At 40.7% G+C, this 24,007-nt stretch overlaps 1 protein-coding gene across 8 annotated transcripts in view; it reads right to left on the bottom strand.

Annotated features, from left to right (window-relative positions):
- DAB1 (DAB adaptor protein 1) overlaps positions 1 to 24,007 on the bottom strand; it is a 744,092-nt gene that overhangs the window by 5,020 nt on the left and 715,065 nt on the right. For 5 of the 8 annotated variants that reach the window (XM_030573268.1, XM_030573277.1, XM_030573271.1 and 2 more), the window contains 6 exons: positions 18,458 to 18,514; positions 14,674 to 14,736; positions 13,119 to 13,227; positions 10,265 to 10,813; positions 9,221 to 9,348; positions 8,118 to 8,216 (listed from right to left, as the gene is read on the bottom strand). In XM_030573268.1, coding sequence (XP_030429128.1) covers positions 8,133 to 8,216; positions 9,221 to 9,348; positions 10,265 to 10,813; positions 13,119 to 13,227; positions 14,674 to 14,736; positions 18,458 to 18,514 — 990 coding nt within the window. In that variant the 3' untranslated portion in view covers positions 8,118 to 8,132. The remainder of the gene's footprint in view (positions 1 to 8,117; positions 8,217 to 9,220; positions 9,349 to 10,264; positions 10,814 to 13,118; positions 13,228 to 14,673; positions 14,737 to 18,457; positions 18,515 to 24,007) is intronic. The other 3 variants (XM_030573273.1, XM_030573274.1, XM_030573275.1) reach the window with 3 other exon arrangements.

Raw genomic sequence — 24,007 nt, 5'->3', positions numbered from 1 at the left:
AACTCATAAAATCCTGCCCTACTGTTAAACTCTTCATGGCTGCAGAGCAGTGAGATGTGGTTTTCCCATGAAGTGTGAACTGCTTCCATACATCTCAGTGGAAGCCCATCTGTCGCTCTGTGTCTGTCTTCACTTTATTCCTCAAAACAGCTGTATGTTGCAAAGGTTTGAGCTGTCCCTCTCTTACCCAACCCCTGAGCAAACTCTGGCAAGTGGTGAACAGTAAGAAAAATCTTCCCCTGAATGATTTGATTAAAGGGTGAAGAAATTATCTACAGCCAGCAGCACATATATGTTGTGACTTCGAAAAACTGAAGGTATCCAGAAGAGATGACCAGGAATATGGTTCATATGCTCTGTTCTGAAAAACATCCCACCTATGCCAAATGTTCACGCACAGTCGACACAGAACTGGCAGAATGATCATGGCTAGCCCAGAGAAAATCAGTTAATTAACATGAGAAATTTGTCGCACAAGCATTTGCTGGTCCTGGGGTAGAAAAAAAAAGGATGATTAATCCAGAACTAAGAATTGCAGTTATTAAATGCTACAAAGAAAAAACATTTCTGAAAATGTCATGTGTGCTTATTAAAGCTGTACTCAAATAGCTCTAACTTATGCAGATGCACTTAAGTGGCAGATCCCCAAGATCTCGCTGACCTTGTAATCATATAGGAGATTTACATATATGTCAGGATGAATTCTTCTTCAGCAGTTTCTCCAGTGTATTAGGCACAAAGAGGCATCAACATTAGATGTGCCTAACTTACTACTTTCACCTAGCGTTCACCTGGAACATACATTTAAGGTGGCCAAAGTAATTATCATGTCACTCTGACTTCATTTACAATTTTTTTTCCTGTTATCCCAGAGCCCTGAGAGATAAAGGATGGGGTTAGGCACTTTTGTCTCTCCTTTAATAGGCTTTCCCTTCCTGATGTCAAAGCAAGAGTCTAATTGTTAAGGTTCCAGGTGATCTTCTCAATAAGAAGTTCTGTTTTTGTCAGAGACAGAGTGTGATCTACTAATGTTAGTCTGAGAAAATTCAGACAGTGGTTGTTGACCATACCTTAGCAGTGAAGAACTAACAACAATAATGCTTTGTTGAGAGGAGAGGAGCAAAGGACAGCACAAAGGGACAGAAAGGTCCTAATAAGTTAAAAAAAAAAAAGAGTAGAGCAGATTCTAAAGAGTATGCTCATCTCATCCTCTCAAGACCACAGGTAGGCCCTCCTCACAAACACCACACATGTAGGGCTCTGTGGGTGTCCCTGCCAGAGGCATGAGGGAAGCAGAAATGAAAAGCAGTCTTCTTACAGAGTGAACTCCTATCAAAACTCAGAGGAAATACTACTTAAAGGCAATCAAACTTAATGATTCTCATAGCAGCATTAACCTTTACTCTAAGCCTTCTACTTTCCTCCCAATGGGGGATGGCAGGATATTGGTAATGGTAGAAGGAGCAAATGGGAGAATGACTCCTGAGTGATACTCCTGTCAGGAAAAATAGGGATCTTGAAAGTAGCACAGAGGGTTGACAGTTCATTTAGATGTCCTGAACTTCACAGAGTTTTCCCCTTCTATGAAATAGGATGGCTGGACTCAATGGCAATATCAGAAAAATGCTGGATGCTGAGGTAGTTCTATTAACCTACAGGTGGGGCCCTATCAAGTTCATGGCCATGAAAATCGCATCATGGGCCATGAAATCTGATCTTTTGAGTGCTTTTACCCTATATTATACAGATTTCACAGGGGAGACCAGCGTCTCCCAGATTGGGAGTCCTGACCCAAAAGAGAGTTGCAGAGGGGCCACAAGGTTATTTTAGCAAGGTTACAGTATTGCCACCCTCACTTCTGCACTGCCTTCAGAGCTGGGAAGCCGGAGAGCGGCAGCTGTTGGCCGGGTGCTCAGCTCTGAAGACAGCACCCTGCCAGCAGTAGCGCAGATGTAAGGGTGGCAATACCATACCATGCCACACATACTTCTGAGCTGCTGCCTTCAGAGCTGGGTGGCCGGACAGCTGCAGCTTCTGACTGAGGGCCTAGCTCTGCAGACAGCAGCACAGAAGTAAGGGTGACGATACCATACCAGGCCATTCTTACTTCTGCACTGCTCCTGGCAGCTCTGCCTTCAGAGTTGGGTTCCTGGCCAGCAGCTGCCACTCTCCAGCTGCCCAGCTCTGAAGGCAGTGCCACTGCCAGCAGCAGTGCAGAATTTAGGGTAACACTACTGCAAACCCTCCCCCCCACAATAACTTTGTGACACCCCCCCCGCCCCCCGCAACTCCTTTTCGTGTCAGGACCCCTACAATAACTACACTGTGAAATTTCAGATTTAAACAGCTGAAATAATGAAATTTACTATTTTTAAAATCCCATTACCATGAAATTGACCAAAATGTAGTGAGAATTTGGTAGGGCCCTAATTATAGGGGAAAACTGAGCTTCTGTGCACTGAACAGAAATGGATACTTCTTTTTTATTGATAAATATTACTTGACATTACTTGACATTAAGATGTGCAGTTTATCACAGATGTTTTAAAAAGTGACTCTCTCCATCCATATTGTAATCAATAATCAAATTAATGTTTGGCTCAACCCTACTCAGATGCCAGTGTATGGCTACTTATTGAGGACAGTGTCTGTTAAATACAAAAGACTGTGGCTATAAATGTTCAGTGAAAAAGGATATGGGCACCCAAATCAATTATTTGAAAAAAGGGCCTGGTCTATTAGGAAGTAGGTCCAAAGTGCCTGAAATTTGACATCTAAATTCATAGCGGGAAAACTAAAAAGTACCCTGTATCTAGAGGTGATGAGTGCTGATCTCACTGGGAACTGTGTATATTCAATACCTCTGAAAATCTGGCCATTTATTTAGGAGCATAACTGTATGTCCCCAAGTTTGAAAAACTTTGGCCTACTTTCCCTTGATGGCAAAGAACTTAATATTTTTTTCAATAAATAACTACATACTTTTGTTGAAGTTATACCTCATGCTTCAATATTTCTTTTTAAGGGACGTTTTTTATAATCATCAATGCCAAAAGCAAACAACATGCATTTGGGTGACTGTTCACAGCTCTGGCTTAGAACTGTATCAGCTAACTGGATGTAAACACTATAAACATGATTCCATTTTTAATGTATTACTAATATGTGCTCCTCAAACAAATCAGTTACCCATACGGCATAATCAAAAAGTGTCAGTATCAGCGTGCGCTTGTGATGTGACAGCACAAGCCTTGCGGGTGTTAATTGGCAACTTTCTGCAGTCCTTGAGTAATCATTTCAATATACATTGTACATGCAGAATGCTGTATAAAAGATGCATTATGTTCTGGAGTTGCTGTCCTCTCAGATTTCTTTAACCTCTCTCCTCACACAGATTTTCAGCACAGGGTTTTCCTTCTGGCTAGGCAATTGGTAAGCACAGTCTCAGCAGATAAGCTTCCTGAAATGAGACTGGGCTTTCTGATCATCCAGCCAAACGGAAAACTCTGTGCTGAGAATCTGCAGCAGAGAAGGGAGGTTAAAGAAATCTGGGAGAACTGCAATCTGGAGTGTAATGTATCTTTGATACAAAGTGCTTTGTGTGTATAAAACGCAGATTCAATAAACTGGGCTCGAGGGGACCTGGCAGCAGTCAAAAAGTATACACCCCAGTGATAATGGAAGGGCTTGTCCTAGTCTTCCACTGATGCTTAAGATATTTTTAAAAATAACTTCAACTATGTTTAGATTCCAGTAGCTGTGTGAATGTCCCAATCATCTATTTAGTGAATATTATTTGATATTCAGCGTTTTGGATGTTATAGTGACTATATCAAACTGGAAGCATTTCCCAATGTACAACATCTATTTAGCTATTAGAATTTTAAAAGGCAAGTCACTTAGTATCTTAGTACATACAATTGTGAGGACAGTCCAGAAAGACTATCCCTCCTTCTTGGTCCTGGTGTAATTTAGGGTTGCTATCTACAATTACACTGCTGTTATTTTTTTTCCTGTTCAGGTTCTTTGGAGAATATGATGGTGAAGAGGTGACTGGGCCTGCAAAGCGTAAAATGGGACTCTTCATGATTTCCTTTCAGTGGGTGTTCCAGAGTTTATAGCCAACACAGAGAAGGAACTACCACCATCCCTACAAGTTTTTATCTAGGCTCTAGTTAGTTCTGATTGAGCTTACTGAATGGATCCTGGAAAGAGGTCTCTGAGATGTTGAGAGTCCATTCCGTTCTGGGATTCCTATGCCAGAACCTTGAAGTTGATGGAAAGCCAGGGCAGGTTGGGCAGCATCTATATATTATACCCTCTTGGTTCATCCTCATGCTTAGCATGGATCAACATATGCAGATGCTCTGTTAATTCTGATATAAGCTCAGAAAGACTGGCTTATAATAGTCCATCCTGGAACTGATGAATCTAGTAAGTACTCTTGTCAAGGAGGACGCATGGTGTCTTCTTACCACCCAGAGACGGAAGCCAGCAGGCAACCTGCCAATTGTTGGACTATTGACATATGTCAGTGATGACAACAGCATCACGAGTTAGACTTATTTCGAGATCTTACAGTTGTCTCCACACACTTCAGACAGCAGTTGCATAGCTTTTCTAGGAAGGATTGATCCAGGAGAACGTGATCAGCTCTAGTCACAAATATTTTGAAGATTTGCCGAGAATCACTTATAAGAAAACTATTTCACATACATGAACACTGGGTAATAAATAACTGCATTGGTGTTTGTTCCATTACTTTAAATAGCTTGTGTTGAAATAACTGTGGTGCCAAAGAACACCTTACACTCTTTCAGAGCTTGATCACTGTCAGACCTTACTCTTCTGTAGGAATTAGTCCCTATAGTCCACAGAGAACTGTATTATTTTTGTGGTACTAGGATATCACGGAATAGGGTTCAGATTCAAATGACCTAGAAGAATTACTTCCACAGTTAACATGTATATTCTTGAGATGCCAGTCATGGATGAACCAAATACACTGATGTCAAAAAGCCAAATATCCGTTCATCCTTTCTCACAATAGCCTAACACTCTTCCTTCCATTGACCGTCACCACTGAAACCATCCAGTGTTGCTTGATGATGGATCAGTATGCTGGTAAAGATTACAGTCACTGCTGATGCAGAGTTAGTGGCTGAACTTGAAATGTACTGAGGACCAGCAACTTCCACATCATTAAGAGTTGCAAGTACTCGACACTTCTCAGGATCAGGCCCATACCTTTTACATATGGTGATGGTCTCCACAGGGACTAAGACAGAATAACTGAGAATCCCTTTTCTATTGTAAATATTGCTTTGACTAGGCACCTAAAAAGTAAGATATGCAGCTTATTTTACAGAATCTTAGCTAAACAAATATTTTCTTTTTTCTCCCCCTTTCACTATGGTTATCTAGAAAGAGCGCTAGGACTATGCCACCTAAGCATAAAACAAAACCCAGCTAATGAAGGCATTCTTGTTATACTGTTCTTCTCCCCCTTTCCGTACAATCACTTCACACATTTGCTTTTCTCAACCAGAGAGAAAATGACTGGATAGAATTCTTATTAGGAATAGCTCTGCAAATACTCAAGTTTCCTTTAGCTGTGAAGTCAGGCCTGTCTGCTTTTGGTCTCAAACAACAGCGGGGCAAAGATTTAACTTATCAATAAATGTCAGATTTACCTAAGCACTCAGCAGCCTTTACTAAACAGGTTAGTTGTGATAATGGCTGCTGTGTGATAAGAAGTTTGAAAGATTCTGTTTAAAACTACAAGAGGATGAGAGGAGAAATATAGAAATTGAGATAGCAACTGATAAATGCCAACGTAGTCTAAGCGAGAACACCTAAGACTGCAAGGAACTGAGAATCCAAACTGCTAACACAGGAAATAAATCAGATTAAGAAATATCAGTTGGTGACTATACTGTACCTGAATACACTGAGATAGAAGATATTATACATGCAGAGCTGATTATGAAGATGCTGGGAACAGATAAACTCTGAAAACCCTTCATAATGTATCAAGTGGGTGAGGTAATGTCTTTTATTGGATCAACTTCTGTTGGTGAAAGAGACAAGTTTTTGAGCTACACAGAATTTTTCTGGTTTGAAGAAGAGCTCTGTGTAGCTCAAAAAGCTTGTCTCTTTCACCAACAGAAGTTGGTCCAATAAAAGTTATTACCTCACCCACCTTGTATTGCTAATATCCTGGGACCAACACAGCTAAAACACTGCAAACAAAACATTCTTGGGAAGTCCATTCACCCCACTTATATATTATGCAATTTTTGCAATAAAGAACTAGGTTCTGAAATGATTATGTGATATCTACCTTTTAACGTAAAAAAACACCCTCTACACAGATTGTAATCCTAGTTCTTCTTTTGTACTAGAGTATGTTTCACTTGAGCTGTGGTGGATTCCACCACTTGAACATCTTTGGCTCCCAAATTTAGGGAGGCATAAAGATGGCTTAGAGTCACTTTTGCTTCCCCTTACACTCATCCTTGTGCTGCTGAGAATTAGTGTGATGCTTTTTGCACTGCAGTATGTATTGTTAGTAAATAGTCAAAATGCCCCCCAAATGTACCAAAGCAAAGTTATCTTAAATTATTTTACAAGATTTAATGTATTAAGTAAGTGGGCTCCCTAAAGCAACTATTCATTTTCAGAAGAGACAACTTATTTATGCTTAAGATACATACATAGCTGTTGAATATCGTGCAGTATCTAGACAAAACGAAAATTAGTCTACCAATGTAAGGGATTTGTCCCAGCAACAGTGTGCTGAGAAACAGAAGCTACAGTAAGTCACATATTTGAGTGTTAAAAATATGAATGACAAAAGAGCACAGCTAATTAAACATATTCTTCAAATAGTAACACTAAAACATATTTGGATGGAATGACAATGCTCAACACTCAATCTCTGTAGCTTCACTATCTCTTTGCAAAACATATACACTGGACTGAAAATATCGATGAGCATCTCTTAGAATTTTCACTAAGTGCTACATTTCCAATGTGTTCTGTAAGGAAAAAGACGCAAAGCTCATCTCCCCCATATAACTGGATTGAACACTTTTATGTGTAATGGTCAATTAATGAAAATCGTCATGCCTCAAATGTGTGTATGTAAAATCGCCATCACTTCCTGATGGTTTTAATTTGACACTGGAGATAAAACAAAAATTTCAACTTCACTGTTACATTTTTTTTAATATACAGATAATAAGAAATGGAGCTCTGCAACTGCTCTGCAACACTGATTTAGGGGGACGTGTTGGCACATCTTTATTTATTTTTTTTAATTCCTTCAAGTGAGCAAGATGTGTTATTCCACTTAATCTGTTACATCTGCGCAAATAACAGTGTCATTTTTATCGAAGATAAACTTCTGCACAACATATTGAGGTTTACTAGTAATAGCTGAAATTTCTGTATTTAATCCCTAAAATTCTGACATGACTTAAAACAATTCTGCATTCACAGTACATTTGTGTAAACCAGTGACACTCAGACCTCATGGTTCAGAAGCCAAATTAGTGATCCACATTACCCAAAAGAGCCACAGCAGTGTGAATTCATTGTTTCATTTACTATAGTACCATTCATATTTAAATAGTATGATTGGAAATATTTAGTTTATATGTGTATATTTTTTTCACAGCAAATAGGTTAATAACTTAGTGCAAGGTGATAACTTAAATGGCCAATCATATAGTAAAAGCGTCCTGATCAGTTAATAACTTAGATTGGTTAAAAATTAAATCACACACAATTTTAATATCATGTGCAGCAAAGTGCCGCAGGAGACACATTAAAAAGCCACTTGCGGCTCGCAAGTTGCAGAGGAGTATCACTGGTTTAAACCATGTAGACAGCTGCTACGCATAAAAGTGCACAACTGGAAACACTTAGCAAATGGCAAAAGCCATGCAAACCACTGAGGATGAGGAATAAATAGGGGGTGGGAGTGGAGAGGAAAAGGGAAAGATGTAGTAAAGGAAAAACAAATGATGCATCCATGGAAGTGATAGTAGGCATTGGTAAAAGAATAAGTGAACACCTCAAGATGGAAAGAGAAAAAAAGGACAGATACCTACCCCAACCTGCGCTATCTAGCTACCGACCTGTGGACTTATAGTATCACCAGTAGGCTCACCAAATGGATCACTGTTGGAAGAGGCCTGAGATCCATCAGGCTAGAACACAAGAACATAACACCTTTTTTCTCAACAACAGGAAGTAAAAAGGCAGTAAGAGGTTATTTTCATGCTAGGGACACATTCTATCACATGCAGCTACTGTAGGTTTTAAAACACAAAGGGTAAGATCCTACAATTAATATGCTTTCAAAATTTGCATGGACTTCAAATGGGTGTTGCATACATAAAGGCCCTGATTTAATGCCCGTCGAAGTTGATAAAAGAGCTGCCCATGACTTCAGTAGGTATTGGTTAGACCCAAAATGATGGCAGGCCCAGTCCCTGAAAGCTGATCTTGGACTAAATTCATAAGCAAATCTATGTGAATCAGAGCGAGTTTAATCTTGTGTAATTTATGCCCTCTTCTATCTCCTCTGCATGTAAATTACAGCAACGTGGGGCTCCTTCTAGCCTTTCTTTGACTTCAACTCAAACCCATCACCAGGGCATTTTATGACATACAATCCCCATTTAGCCAACCTCTGACTTTGGCCCACTCAGTCTCACTATGTGTAATGGAATCTTAATGGAGAAAAATCATACGCTAAAGGCCCACAAGTGAGGTATATAACAAGCAGAGCAACTAGCAGGAAAATGTAAGAATGCGTAGGTAAGCGTGGGCCATACTGTTTTAACATATATACTCTTACACCTTCTTCTGCTTCCTCGGCATGTATGTTACGCCAACCTGGAGTCCCTTACATATCCAAAAGTGGTGTAAGTAGGTTTATGGATGTTTGAAGGTACATAACTTACACCGCTTTACATATCACTTCTGAATTTAGCTCCTTAATATTAATACGTACAATTGTAAATATCATGCTAGTGTTCGATAGCTATCAAACCCATACTTGGAAATGAAAGTTCTCTGCAACTTCCCTTAAAAACATTCCACCAATCCTGTTGAAATATTTATTTGACATTTCCAGATCACTTTCAGTTATTCCCTGGTATTTTCTAGCTAGAAAAGTCTAGTTAGGATTAGTAGTCATGCTACTCACAGCCTCCTGCTCTTCACTTTTGCTTGGGCTTTCAAACCCCTCTTCGAAGAGGTCATCTGCAGTAGGGTCACTAGTATGAGACACTGATGATTTTGATGGAGAACTCTGTCTGGGAGCAGGGGTTGGAGCTAAACAAAGATGATGGCAATAATAATAGGAAATAAATTCATTAATTTGTTCAGATAGACAAACTATTCAAAATCTATTCATGCTTAAAGGCCCCAATTTTATTATTCCTAAATTGCTTGTTTTCTGATTTTCTGAAAATTATAACAAAAATGTCACCAACTCCTTATTTTTACTCCATGCTTCAAATTCATCAACCCCAACATAAGAACACTCCACAAGTCAGTGTCTGAATTCTGTAATTTGAAACAAACCAATTTAATGTAAAAGTTGATTTCCTCTTTCAGCCTTTTCAGAAACTAGGATGTTTGTTTTTAGCTGAGATGGATGTTGGGGGAGTTTTTGGCCAATAAGAAATTTCAATTGGGAGGGTTGTGAAGCACTGGAATGGGTTACCTAGGGAAGTGGTGGAATCTCCTCCAACCCCACAGTATAAGCACATTTATGCACCTAGAGTGAAATTCACTCCAGTACAGAGGGCCAGAATAAGACCTATTCACCACTTAAGTCTCACTGAAATCTTCAAAAATATGGCTGGAGTGGGACTTAAAATGGCTCCCCTTAGGGATGAATTTCACCCCTGCTGCATGAATATTTTCTCATCAACAGTTTTAATATTTCCAAACTAGTTTAAATGTGCTTAGTTTAGGCATATTTTGAAGAGCAGGCCTATTACTGTTTTATTAAAAATTTAATTTTAGCTTGCATTCTTTGAAGTTGTTGATTTCAATCACCTCTGTAATTTGTAACCTAAATCATGCTTCCCTAGCTCCAGGAAGCCACTAACAAGCTGGATCATGCACAAAGATACTAAGGTCATGTGTATTCCAACATAGTACACCAGAGAAAAGGGAAAACCTTTGAGGAGATGGTGACATTTGAGGAAGAAACTGCAATTGGAAGGATTTGGGTACTTACGTGAATTTGTAGACGGCGTTGTAGAAGTCACAGGAGTCAAATTTAGTTGAGAGATGTCAAAGTCATCACAATCATCTGCATCCTGTGCCATCCCGACTTTGTTAAAATAGCTGGAGAAGGCCTCTGAGGTACAACTGAGGGAAGGCTGGTCTGGTTTTCGTGATGGCACTGGGGGAGGCTGAGCCATCTGGAAATCTTTGAACATTTCTTTTCCCATTTTCTGTCTAGGCCTGTCTGTCTGTGGACTTGATCTGGTGGAATCGCTTGTGGGTGGAATAGTAGCTATGGGAGCAATGGTACCTTGAAACATGGCTGCTTGTAAAGGCATAACAGTTTGTGTTGGCATGAAGGCAGTTGGTTGGAACTGACCAGCTACAGATGGCCATGGTTGCTGAGTAGGAGAAAAAATACCAGGTTGGCCCCATGCTATTGGCTGTCCTCCCTGCATCACCTGAGCAACTGGAGGCTGAGCACTCATGGCCAATTGTTGTTGAACGAGTGGTTGCTGTCCCCAGAAGGAGGGCAGGACAGCTCCCATTGCAACATAACCTTAAAGAATAACAACAGGATTGTTTCAGCGCATGAATATGAACAGCAAGAGGATGTAGCACAGCAAACACTGTTAGTCAGAAATAAACAGATTGTGTTAGGAGTCACAGGGACTTTTACCAATTTATATCACTTTCTAAAACATGTCAATCCTATGCTCTTGGCGTCTGTACAAACAGTTCAATAAATAAAGCATAACTGGATTGACTTTAATAATAATCACCATCCCCACTCATTAGAACAAAAAAATTATTCCTCCCCCCCTCAAATCACATGAATTCTACCCCTTTTCATAATCTAGAGAGAAAAGGTACCATGTTGGAGTGCAGTTTTCCTTGAAAATCAGCTAACCTGGGTTTTGGTAGACTAAAGAGCAAAGTGAGTTCCAGAGCAGAGGACTCCTCACAAAAAATGCTATCTTGTGTAACTATACACCACTTCTACGCCATCTCCACAGAGAACAGGAGTCTGTTACAGCTTCACTAAAGAACTCTAGCTTGTTAGCTCATGCTTTTTGCTCTGGAGGTCCCTGGTTCAATCCCTACTATGTCGGCCTAGATGGGAGCCATCAAATTTACCGTTCCAGTTCAAGCCAGGAGACGGTTAGCTCAGGGACCTGCTTGGACTGCAACTGCTACTGTATCTCATGATAATAGAGGTTTTCTCTGATGGGGGCAGGCCTCAACCCATTAAGGGATTTGTAGAGGAAAACCAACATTTTAAATTGCACCCAGAAAAGGACACAGTGCAGATTATGAAGCACATGGGCTCCTTCTGAGAAGCAACTCTAAGCAAAGGAATGGCTAAATTTCAAATAGTTCATGTTTCTTAGTGGTCTTCAGGCTTGGCCCTGAGTAGAGCACTTTGCAATAATCCTATCTGAAGGTTACAAAAATATAGATATCTGAGGCAAGGTCTATAAAAGATAAAGGCATAATCTCGCCAAATGCAGATGAAAAAGCATGCTTGGCTACTTCAACACTCAGAACCCACTACGCAGGCATACTGTGAATTAAAAAAACATACTTGAAAAATTAGAGGTATGTAGTACTGTATAATAGATGCTAAAAATCTGTACTGGGTAATCGCTTATAATGAAAACCCTCTAGCTAGGGGAAAGAGTTGAAGATTAAAAACTGGAGTCATTAAAACATTCTAATTTTGATTTGACTCTGCTCAAACAAAACTTCCTTGTCAAACTAATGGGAATCTTGGCTGAGTATGGACTGTATGACTAGACCTTTTGTTAGTCATTTACAACTGAAAAGAAAAAAAAAAGATGAATCCAACAGTTTTCAACTGTGTTTAATATAAAAGGATTTCTGAAACTCTACCCTGAAACTCTCTATTAAAGAAGAAACTAGGTGACATGCTTATGTTTTACTAATACAAAATGATGTTATATTAATATGAGACCCAAGTGCTACATTAACAATTTTAATTTATTGTTAATATTTTACAGTGTGGGATCTCTCTCTCCTCTTCTTTTTACTGGTACAGCAGTAGAAAAGAAACTTTTTATTGACCTATTAGTTTTCCTTACCCTGCTTTTACCTTTTACTTTTGGTTTATTTCTGGGTTTATTGAAATGCAAACTGTAAAGGAGTAAAACAGCAAAACAAAAATCACAAGCAACGGATCTTGGAATCATTTAGCTAAGGATAACAATAACGGAGCTAAATATGTATTTCAGCAAATGGTTATGATGGGGAATGTGAAGTAGGACTCTCCACAACTTTGTCAGAGCAATTTCCCACACCATAACCCCCAAACACTGCACTGTAGTTATGACCTTACTGACTAAGGGACACTGGAGGGTACTTCCTTGGAAGAAGTACATCTGAGTTTTCCATAATCAGTTGACAAACAGGATCAAAGTTCTTATCAGGTTCTATTTCATGTTTCAGGTATGTTACTTTCAAGTGCCAACACAATAATGGAACACTGGTACAGTAAAAGATAACCGCTGTGTTACATTCCAGGACAGATGATGCAGTGCATTATAGCACTGAAGGTGTTAACAGAAAACTACTGTTGAATGACTCAAGGCACTCCTTTTTCTCCTTCCCAAATGGGACTGAACGAGCTGTTTCTGCAGTGCTCCCAGCCCCTGGCAGCCCAGAGAGCAAGACCAGAAGTCAAATCCACATCTCCTGCATGTCAGTGCAGAATATTACATAAACTCTGAATTTTGAGCACTGTGAGGAACATAGCAAAGCCTAGCTGAAATGTCACACTTTGGCTACATGGAATAGCTTTAAAAATGGTCACAAATTCTTCACGTTTCTTGCTCTTGGGTTCTTACCTGAGGGTACAGCAGCCGTGCTGAAAGGTACAGAACCAAATGTGTCTGCAATAGCAGGAAGTGACTGGCATGAGGATGGGATAAAGGCATCACCTGGAGTTGCAGGAGTCTACAAAATGAGACAGGAATAAAATACAATGGTGACATATCAGCAACTGTTTCTGGCATCAGGAACTGGCATGCACTGAGGTGCCACATCCCCTTTATCTCCCAAAAAAGAGAGCTGCAGTTGTAAAGAAGCAGCAAGAAAAAGATCATCAGCACCATAAGACAGAAGACAACAGGAAAAGAGAAAAAATACAGAACTCATGGACCATGAAGAAAAAGAACAATATAACTTGCACAATCATACATCATGTGCACATTTCTCACAGTACCTGTTTCTTAAGAAATAAAAGTCTGTGATTTTGAGGCTTAATGAACTGAAGATTGATGTAAACAAAAGACAGAAAATAACATAGGAAGGATTTTAAAACAGGGTGAAATCACTGTATTACAGAAGAATGATTAAATATTGCTCCAGTTCATCAGTAGGCCCAGAGCCAAAGTCCTGCATGTTAGCAGCCTGGTCCCATTGTTAAAGATAAGGATTAGGAGATGGGAGATCTGAACTCTCTTCCTAGATGTGCTAAATGGAAGTGATGGGAGCTGCAGCTCAGGTTACAGCCCTGTATGACATCACCATTCAGATCTCTATTTAAAAAAAAAAGTTTGAGGCCATCTTTGCACATCACAAAGAAGCAGCATGATGGGGTCTCCATGCCACAAAAGACCCGAAGGGGTTATGGTGGCTGAGTAGGTCAATTAACTGCATTGGCTGTATATGGAGGAGGAGCCAGGGAATGATGAGGATTAATTAAAAAGGAAGCTCAGCTGCACAGGAACAGGAGAGTAGCTCAGAGCAGAAGGGGGCTGCAGAGAGAGAGAGACTGCAGTCACCATTAGGGTGACAGATGGCAAGGTAGGAAATAGCCCAGGGACACAGAGTAAGGGATAGGACTTGATTACTTATTGTAGAGAGTCCCTGGGCGGGAACCCTGTGTAGAAGGCAGGCCTGAGTTTCCCTACCAGCCACGGGAGAAGTGGCACCATTAGGGCAGTGAAAGAGAAGACTGCAAGGGACAGCGGGTCCTGAGAGATGCTGATGCATGTGATTTCTCCAGCAGGTGAAAACCACAGTGACCTGACTGGAGGACCAAGCCATGAAATGGGAGCAGTTGAATCCTGAGAGAGCAAGACAGAGAGTGATGGAGTGCAACTGCAGGAAGAGGTGTCAGCCTGGCAGAGTTAATCCCCAGATGTGGTCAGGGGGAGATTTGCCAGCGCTGACTAGAGCACCCCGTGACAAGCAGTGATTCAAGAAAAGCATTTTTCCCTTTTTGAATATGTTTGCTTCCTAGTTTTCCTTTATTTCACCGTTTGAAAAATCACTTTGCAATCCTTCCTACTGGAGTGCATGCTATTCACCATCCTGCATTTCTACACATGGTTACAGTAAACCTGCTTTTTACCAGCAAGGTAGAAAAAGACAGGGCAATTTTCCCTGGGTACTTACTGGGGGAGAGGTTACATCAGGAGGAGTGGACATGTCCCCAAAAAGCTCTAGTTGGGTAACAGCCTGCAAAGAGAAGAATATATCTGTATTTATCCTTTAAGGAGAATGAAGAAAGAGGGTGCAGTAGACTGTAAATATGTAATGAACTCGTATCACCTATCCAAATTAAAGCTATTTATGCCTTGATTGTCCCCTCTGCTGGGGCTGGCTCACAAACCCAGAGGAGGCTTAAACATCTGACCCTGGGAAACTCTGTTATTGGGGATCCACCACAGAAGGGAATAGAACATGGAGAAAGCATCCACAATGGGGCTGTATTATCTTTCCACTCTTAGCTTCACAGAGCACAGGGGATGTGTGTATGTCCCATTGCGACCCAACCCTTCCACCATGGCCCCATCTCTGATCTCCTATGCCCTAGACTACAACCTCTGTGGGGTCCAGAGGAAGTGGGTCGGATGTTGCTATGGAGTTGGCTGAGACCCCGCTCCCCCATGGGATGAGTGTGGCCTGCATGCACCCTTGGGGATGAGGGGAGACACGATTAGGTCATTACGACTGGATAGCTCTAAATTAATTTCATGCTAGAAATGTTTTACCAGGGACTTCATTTTGGGTTTGGTTTTGAAATAGATCAGCCAAAGAGGTCTCTCTTACTTGGACCAGAAGAGGGAAAACCCCTTTATAACATATAGCAGTTTCCGTAGCTGCATGAGTAAAATATTGACCGAAGCTCAGCACTCACAGAGATGAATTTAGACTGGACAGAGCCACTAATCAGGGCTGGCTCCAGTCTGGGCGGCTTATTTTTTTTTTTAGGTGATTCGGCAGTTTGAGTGGCTTTTTTTTTTTTTTTTGCTTGAGATGGCATAAATGGTAGAGCTGGCCCTGCCACTAAGGACATGGAAACCGAAGCAATACTGAAGAAGCTTTGCTTTGACTGTGTCTTCTACGGTACAGAGTCCAAAATAGTGTGAAACAGGTTCATAGTGATAAAGTATTTACATCTGCCATATAATATTAATGATTCCTCCTGCACTAAACTCCGAAGAAAGCATAATTTAAGTATTTTGCTCAAAAAAATCTGCGTAAAAGTATTTAGGCACTGATCATAAGTGGAATCGGTTGCTGGAATACTGTCCTCCCAAAATTAGCTGTATGTTTAATTTTTAAAGAGACGTATCAAATTTTCCGTTCTGTTGCACAAAGTCAGATTACTACGGTATCTGTGCAGTATGAATTATTGTCCCATTATGAAACAGTCTGGGAAAACAAGATGACATGGTAAATCGATGAGTATTCAGAGTAGTGAAATTCAAACACAATTAATAGAGTTGGCTGAAATTGTTTAGGTGGGATTTTTTTTCTTTTTGTGAAATAAATTTGCTGGAAATGAAATTTTTTGTGTATTTCTTTCTGATAAAAACATGAACCTTCCCAAACAAAAAATCTGTGGTATTTGATTTTTTTTTCCATTGTAAAATTGGAAAATTCCTGTGAAAATTACTAAAAAAACAAGGCAGAGGGAATTTTTGTTTCTTTAATTTTTTTTCCATGGAAAATACTCACGATTTTCTGACTAGCTTTAACAATTAATTACCGGTCAAGATTCTGGAGTCAAACTGCCTTCCCTCATCAACCTTATCATTTAGACCAGGGATTTCTCCCCTTTCACTCAATCTCTGAAAAATATCAGGGTAAAAATCTTTATAGTTTCATTTTAAATTAATCTCTAGACCAGTGGCTCCCAAACTTGTTCCGCTGCTTGTGCAGGGAAAGCCTCTGGCAGGCCAGACTGGTTTGTTAATCTGCCGCGTCCACAGGTTCGGCCGATCGTGACTCCCACTGGCTGTGGTTCACTGCTCCAGGCCAATGAGAGCTGCTGGAAGCGGCGGCCAGTATGTCTCATGGCCCTTGCCATTTCCAGCAGCTCCCATTGGCCTGGAGCAGCGAACCACATAGTCAAGTGAATGGGATTTACCCATGTATATGGGGAGAGGATTACTGCTTCATTTTTTAAGGCTGCACTTATCTTCCTGGGGGACAGCTATATTATCTCGTCTAGGTGTGATAAATTGATCCCCGAATCGACGCCCGTACTCCACCTTGGCAGGACTAAGTGGAGTTGACGGGGAAGCCGCGGTGGCTGACTTGCTGCCGTGAAGATGGCCAGGTATGTCAGACTAAGATACTTCAACTTCAGCTACACAAATAGTGTAGCTGAAGTTGCGTATCTTAGTTCGAACGCCCTCGCTAGTGTAGCCCAGGCCTTTGGAACTAATAGAACTATAGAACTAGGCTCTCCAAGAGATGAAGCAGATCACTCTCCTACTGTGCACAAAATTGCTAGCCACTTAATCTTAGCAATGTCTAGAAAAGCCTGAATAATAATGATACTCCCAATTTAATCATTTCAGATGAAACTTCATGCCAACCAGGTGCCACCAATAGTTGCAGTGGTTGTGACAATAGCAAAGAGTCACTTCCTTCTAAGAACTCTGAACTGGTTGTTTGAGGTTGTCCCTGAAACTTCTGTCTCTGCATCATTGTAAAGCTTCTGGCTAGAACCTCCCCCAGCCTCCTCTTGTCTGACTTCCTGCTAGCATTCTAAAGAAACTGTACATGTGGCTTCACAGATGAGACCATGTGGGTTTTCCCTGCCCACAGGGAAGGGTCCTCCAAGACTTCCTCTCCCACCATAAAGGAGAGAAAGGGGGAAGCAGAGCTGCCAGTAGCTGCAAGGGGTACCAGGTACTGAGACCGTGTCCTGTACTACCCAGGTTGTCAGTTTGGGGGGAAGAGTCTGTGTAGTGGGCAAGGGGCAGAAACTTTGATGGAACTCTTATGCAATGATTCATATTAACCTAGCCTGATGTAGAATAATCTGCATTAATGAATCTACATTAGAATGAATCCCATTAATCCCCCATTAATCTGGCCTAATGCAGAATAAATATAACTGAGAATTTAACACAATGAATCTTTCTGAACTCAAGGTTCCAGCATTTAGTTCAACAGTTGCAAGTCACATAACCTCTCTCTGACTGTCACTCTGTAAAATGGGGATAATGATACTTTTCAAAGTGCTTTAAGGTGTGTGCACCTGTGGAAATTCATCTCAGGTAAAGCTCCAATGAGCTCACGAGAGCCTCTCTGATATCACAGTGATGGGGACTATATAAATTGATTGCTGGATAGAGTAATATTGAGTTGCCATTAATGTTTATTCTAATAAGCCCTTCTTCATGGTGAACCCAGAAAAAGAGCAATATATCAACAGCAGGGTTAGTTTTGGCATGACTGCAACATTGTGTACAAGAGATGCTAGAAAGCTATGTCAGCAAATGTAAATTGTAATTTAGTGTGAAAATAACTTTCTAGGATACTTGCTAGAGAGGCTTAAACAGCAACATTTGAATCTAGATTTCAAATCCCTCAAAGGCTGGGATTGTTTGGATGAGGAGTTTTAGTTCTGGATCCTCGCTAGGGCTAAATTCTCTACTGGTCTAAATGAGTACAGCTCCTTTCACATAAATGGAGTTTCAGTCATTGGCAGAAATTTTGGCAGCTAATCTTTACCTTTCATTGGTTTTAAACAGCTTTACTTTCTGGGTCACCACAGAGATGAATTTGCCAACTATATCATTTGTTTTTAAATTATTTGTACTTAGCATTAGCTACATTCTGCTGCAGTTAAACCCAAATTGAGCCTTTTCAAATTGCACTAATTCTAGTGGTGATTTCATCTACATTTCCCTTTCACATTTTAGTGTCATAACCTTACCTGAGTGACTGTAATAAGATTTTCCTCAATGTCCAGCAATAAGTTTCCATTCTGCAGCTGTAAAGCATGATTTATGACAATGAAATGAATGATTTATGAAAATGACATGAGTTCTGAGCATGACAATGATAACCTCCATAATTATTGACTGTGGAAATGGAAACTCTTTCAGTCTTGTAGCAAGCTGCTGTACTCACCTCAAAGATAACAAATCACATGTTTAACAATGGTGCATTTGAATGCTGATAACATCAAGTGCAACTATACACTACACTTGCTGTAGTGCACTCTTGCACAAAATGCCAGTTCTGTCATGAAAAAGGATACATCAGTACAGACATTAGAAATAGCTACTCTTTAAGGGATTAATAAATTTCACTATAAAAATTCATTATGGTGCCTACTCCTGCGTCCATAGAAGTTAATGGGAATCTTTATTGGCTTTAATGGGGAAAGGAGTTGGCATTCTCAACTAAATAATTTGATAATATACATGTGGGGTAAGAAAAAGCTCTAAAAGCAAATAATATATGCAGCAAAATGTCTATTTAACTAGGTAAAACGATGGCTTTTGAAAAGTGTATTTATAAATTAATAAATGTATATCTAGGATTACAAATACCCTTTCTATAATCTGCAAGAGAATATTTTTTAAAATGCTGGTATTAATGAATCCAAGAAATCTAAATCTACAGGGTTGTGTGTAAATGTTTATATAATGGAATATACTAAAAATCCCACTGTTAGCTATAAATATAATATCTGATCACCTGACTTAAATGTCATCAGAGGACTAAATCTCAGTGTGATAAACATAACTGTTTTAAAGTGGGAGGGGACAAACCAGAATGATTTTTGCGACATAACGAGAACTACAACAGCAAATGAATTAAAGTTTAATCTGTGATTCATTTAAGAGTGCAGAGGGCCAGAAGATGCCATTCCAGGAAGGTGGAATAACAAAGGCCCAGGAAATGGGCTGACAGGAGAAGAGAGCAAGCAGTCCTGAGGAATTAGGAGTTGGATGTGGGGGAAACCCCAGAACGCTATTCCTTTAAGCGCTTAGGATCAGGAGCCCTGTTGTGTAGGATTGGACAGGACTCCTTTCTTTTCCAACCAATCGGGAGGAGCTCTCTGGAGGAGGGCAGTATATAGACTGCTTTCTCCTTCAGAATAGTGCAGACACTGGCAAGAGAAGGAGGTCAGAGCCAGAAGGTTAAACTCCAGGGAGAGACAGCCATGAGAAGCAGCGACGTGATGGGCAAACTATTTTCTGGGACGTCCCACTGTAGCACAGTCAAGTTATTAGTAATGGTCTGTTATGTGCTGCATAAGGCACAAGGCTATGGCTGTGTGTGGATGGCAGAAGAACCAGAGATAAGTGGACCTTTTGGGCTGCAGTGATTGACTTTATTGGTGGAAGTGTTTCTGGGCATTAAACAGGCCCCAAGTAGAAGGCAACAGAACTTCTAAGATGCTGTGGGGAGTTTGCATAGGGCCCTGAAGGGGGAGCACACAGGGACAGCTGCTGCAAAGAGAATTATGGTCATGAGGGACTGCTCAGGAAGTGGCAGCCCTGTTACCTGATGACAAACCCACCAGTCAGCAACTCACTGGAAGTTTAAAAATAGCTGGAAAGGGTGGTTCTCCTGTGTCTCTGATAATAAAATTCTGGCAAAAAGCAATTCCAGATGAAGAAAGTATGACATCTGGTATATTCAGGGCCCAATACTGTAGACTCTGTATGTGAGGAATTCCCACTGAAGTTAAGGGAAGCATGAAATCAGGCTTAGGCTATTAGCCCCAGAACCTCACTATAAATCCAGAAAGCATTTTTGATATAAAAACTGAAAGGCTTAGGCCGTGAATGAGGACCTCAGGCTTTAGTCAACAGATTATTTTTCTTGATTTTGACCATCACTTCACCTAGCCATCTCTACCAATTCTTTACAGGCTATACAGCTGTGGTAATTCAGAGTCAGATTTTTCCCTCAGCCATACTCCTGCATCTACACTGATTGCTCTGCAAAACCACTTGAAAAGTAACCATACCATAGCACGGAAGAAACATGTGTGCAGCACATAACAGACCATTACTAATAACTTGACTGTGCTACAGTGGGACGTCCCAGAAAATAGTTTGCCCATCACGTCACTGCACATCCCCAAGTAGCCAATTATCCTGTGACATTTGGATGGCATCCTCCATCAGTTCATGTTCAGCATCACTTACTGTTGAGGAGAGACGTCCAAAAGGAGAAATATTAGTGTCTATCAGAGCGTGAGATAGTGTTCAATAGCAACTTCTCTGGGGTTGCATTAGTGTAACTGAGGACAGAATGTGGCTTATTCAGTCTTTCTTTGGTTAGACGTTTCAATACAAAAGGATTTATCCTTATCAATGAAAGTAAACGTCCTCTCCCGCTCTCCCAGTAGACTGTATAAAAAAAAAGAGAAATATGGAAAGATGCTTGGTTCCTTGATCTTTCTGTAGAATTCCTTTGTCTGTGGATCTCTCTGTGTCATAATGTAAAAGCTGCCTTTAATTACTGGAAAATGCATCTCGTCTTACATGAAAACACCACCACAGCTTATTCAGCAAGGAACACAAAAGTCAGTTGTAACTGCACAGAGGTGGGCAGTGGAAATAGCATTAATCCTTATATCTTGGTGGTATTAAACCTTATAATGAAAGCTGTGTCTTCCCATGTAGACATATGACATATGCTGTAGTCTTTTAAACATTAAATATTTAAATCTGGCTTCTTAAAGCAGCCTTTAAACCACTCCAGCTGGCAATGAAACTTCTTGTGACATTTTTCACGATTCAGCGGAAACAAGAAAGCGGAAGGTGTATTATTCAGGAGTTGGAAAATATTTGAGGAAAGCCTACAGACTATTGACTATGGAGTTAAGCAAACTGTAGTTTCAATACCTAAACACAAGAAAGTCACTTCTACACTTTATCTGTTGATCCAATAGGGATTGGAAAAGTACTTTGTTGTGTTTCTTGAATTATTGCAAAGATAAGAGATTTACAACAGAAGAACTCTGCAGGGACCCCTGTATTCAGAGGTTGGTAAAACACCTTGCAGACCTTGCTATAGAAATAACAGGCCAGATACTCAGATGTGGTTAATACCACGCACTTGGTGCGCTGGTGCCTAGAGCCGCCCCTGCCCTCTGCTCCTTTCTTAGTTCACCATGGATTGCTGTATTTAAATGGTGGTTAAAAATGTTTTTTGTAAGCAAATGGTATAGCAATAAATGAGGTATGGGGTAAGTTTGAGAGTAATTGACACAGTTGGTGGGTTATTTAAGAAATGTTTGAGTATAATTATCCTCTCATTTGTTAGTATTTTATATAAAGTAGGCTTCCTCAGATAATCAAAACATGTATTGATTCCCTTAGGCTTATTTTATTCCATTTGATTTGAAGCTGAGTTAATTCTGAATTCCCTCTGTGCCTTAGGTGTTTATTCTTGACGGAAATGCAATTTGAAAGATTCTTTCTAGGTGTTTACCTCTGATAGATTCTAGTCAATCAGTCAAGAATCTAAAGTGGTGACTATTATATACAGTACCTAATAACTCCTTTGTTTTTAAGTTTTACTCTCTATTTTTTAAAAATTCCTTTTAAGCTATTCTACACAGAGATCTTCCCACAAAGAACTAGTCCGAAACAATTATTTTCTTTACCTGTTAGAAAATACAAATGGAACTATCAAGACATGTGCCTAAAATAACCCTGGCTATTTTGTATCATTACCCCTTCTCCAGCTTTCTTTTCTGACTCCTTGAGGCAGACTTTTTTCCTTTTGTTTGTACAGTAACTGGCCCAATGGCACAGTGACTGGCATTTGAACACTACTATCATTATTATTACAAACAGGAATGAGACCAAAACCTCATTTGAATGTGGGGCTTAGATCCGAATACCTTATCGCATATTCACAATGGGCTAAACAACTCCTCAAATCTGAACATCCTGTAGTTGGGAGTGGCTTATGAATTTAGAAAGTGCATTAAAAATGAAGCAGGTTAAACCTGAAGAGATCTGACATTAAAGAAAGCCCATATTAATTAACCTATGGGTCACCACAGAGTTTTTCTTGTATTCTGAGCAAAACAAAAAACACACAAATAGGATGCATCAGTGAACCTCAATACTTAGCATTTTAAACGGCTAAAATCAGTTTCTTCCTCCCCTTTTTGTATTATTAGAAGAATCCATTTTTCATGTAGAATGAGTAGTCACATCACAAATACACCTCTATGCTGCTATAATGTGGTTGTGGGGAGCCAAAAATCCCTACCGCATTATAGCTGAAACCCTGTTATACAGGGATAGGAGCAGCAGGGTGCCAGTGGTGATTTAAAGGGCCCGGGGCTCCCCGCAGCAGCCAGAGCCCTGGACCCTTTAAAGCACCGCCGAAGCCCTGCTGCTACCGCGCTATACGCGAACCTGTTTTATATTGGGTCGCGTTATAGCAGGGTAGAGGTGTATTTAAAAAACAACTTGGCAAGCCCAGAAATGCCACTTAAGCAGTTAAACTAAGGCCTGGTCTACACTACGCATTTAAACCGATTTTAGCAGCGTTAAACCGATTTAACGCTGTCCCTGTCCACACTACGAGGCCCTTTATATCGATATAAAGGGCTCTTTAAATCGGTTTCTGTACTCCTCCCCGAAGAGAGGAGTAGCGCTAAAATCGGTATTACCATATCGGATTAGGGTTAGTGTGGCCGCAAATCGACGGTATTGGTCTCCGGGCGGTATCCCACAGTGCACCACTGTGACCGCTCTGGACAGCAATCTCAGCTCAGATGCAGTGGCCAGGTAAACAGGAAAAGCCCTGCGAAATTTTGATTTTCATTTCCTGTTTGCCCAGCGTGGAGCTCTGATCAGCACGGGTGGCAATGCAGTCCCAAATCCAAAAAGAGCTCCAGCATGGACCGTACAGGAGATACTGAATCTGATTGCTGTATGGGGAGACAAATCTGTTCTATCAGAGCTCCGTTACAGAAGATGAAATGCCAAAGTATTTGAAAAAAAAATCTCCAGGCTACACAGTGCTGCGTGACAAGTGTAACGGGAAGCCAGAGACTCAAATGGATGCTCATGGAGGGAGGGACGGGGTACTGAGGACTCCAGCTAACCCACAGTCCCCAGCAGTCTCCGAAAAGTATCTGCATTCTCGGCTGAGCTCCCAATGCCTGTAGGTTCAAACACATTGTCCAGCGTGGTTCAGGGAATAGCTCGTCAATTTACTCCCCACCCCCACGTGAAAGAAAAGGGAAAGAAATCGTTTCTTGACTTCTTTCAATGTCACCCTGTGTCTACTGAATGCTGCCGGTAGACGCGATGCTGCAGCAGTGAACAGAAGTATCCGCTCCTCTCCCCTCCCCGGTGGCAGACGGTGCAGTAGGACTGGTAACCGTCCTTCTTATCAACCCGTGAGTGCTCCTGGCTGGCTTCAGGTGAGGCTGGCCGGGGGCGCCTGGGTGAAAATAGGAATGACTCCTGGTCATTCCCAGTAGATGGTACAG

Source organism: Gopherus evgoodei, chromosome 8, assembly GCF_007399415.2.
Source record: "Gopherus evgoodei ecotype Sinaloan lineage chromosome 8, rGopEvg1_v1.p, whole genome shotgun sequence".
NCBI lineage: Eukaryota > Metazoa > Chordata > Testudines > Testudinidae > Gopherus > Gopherus evgoodei.
Note: the sequence above shows the minus strand (reverse complement) of the source record. Positions and strands in the feature narration are given on the sequence as shown.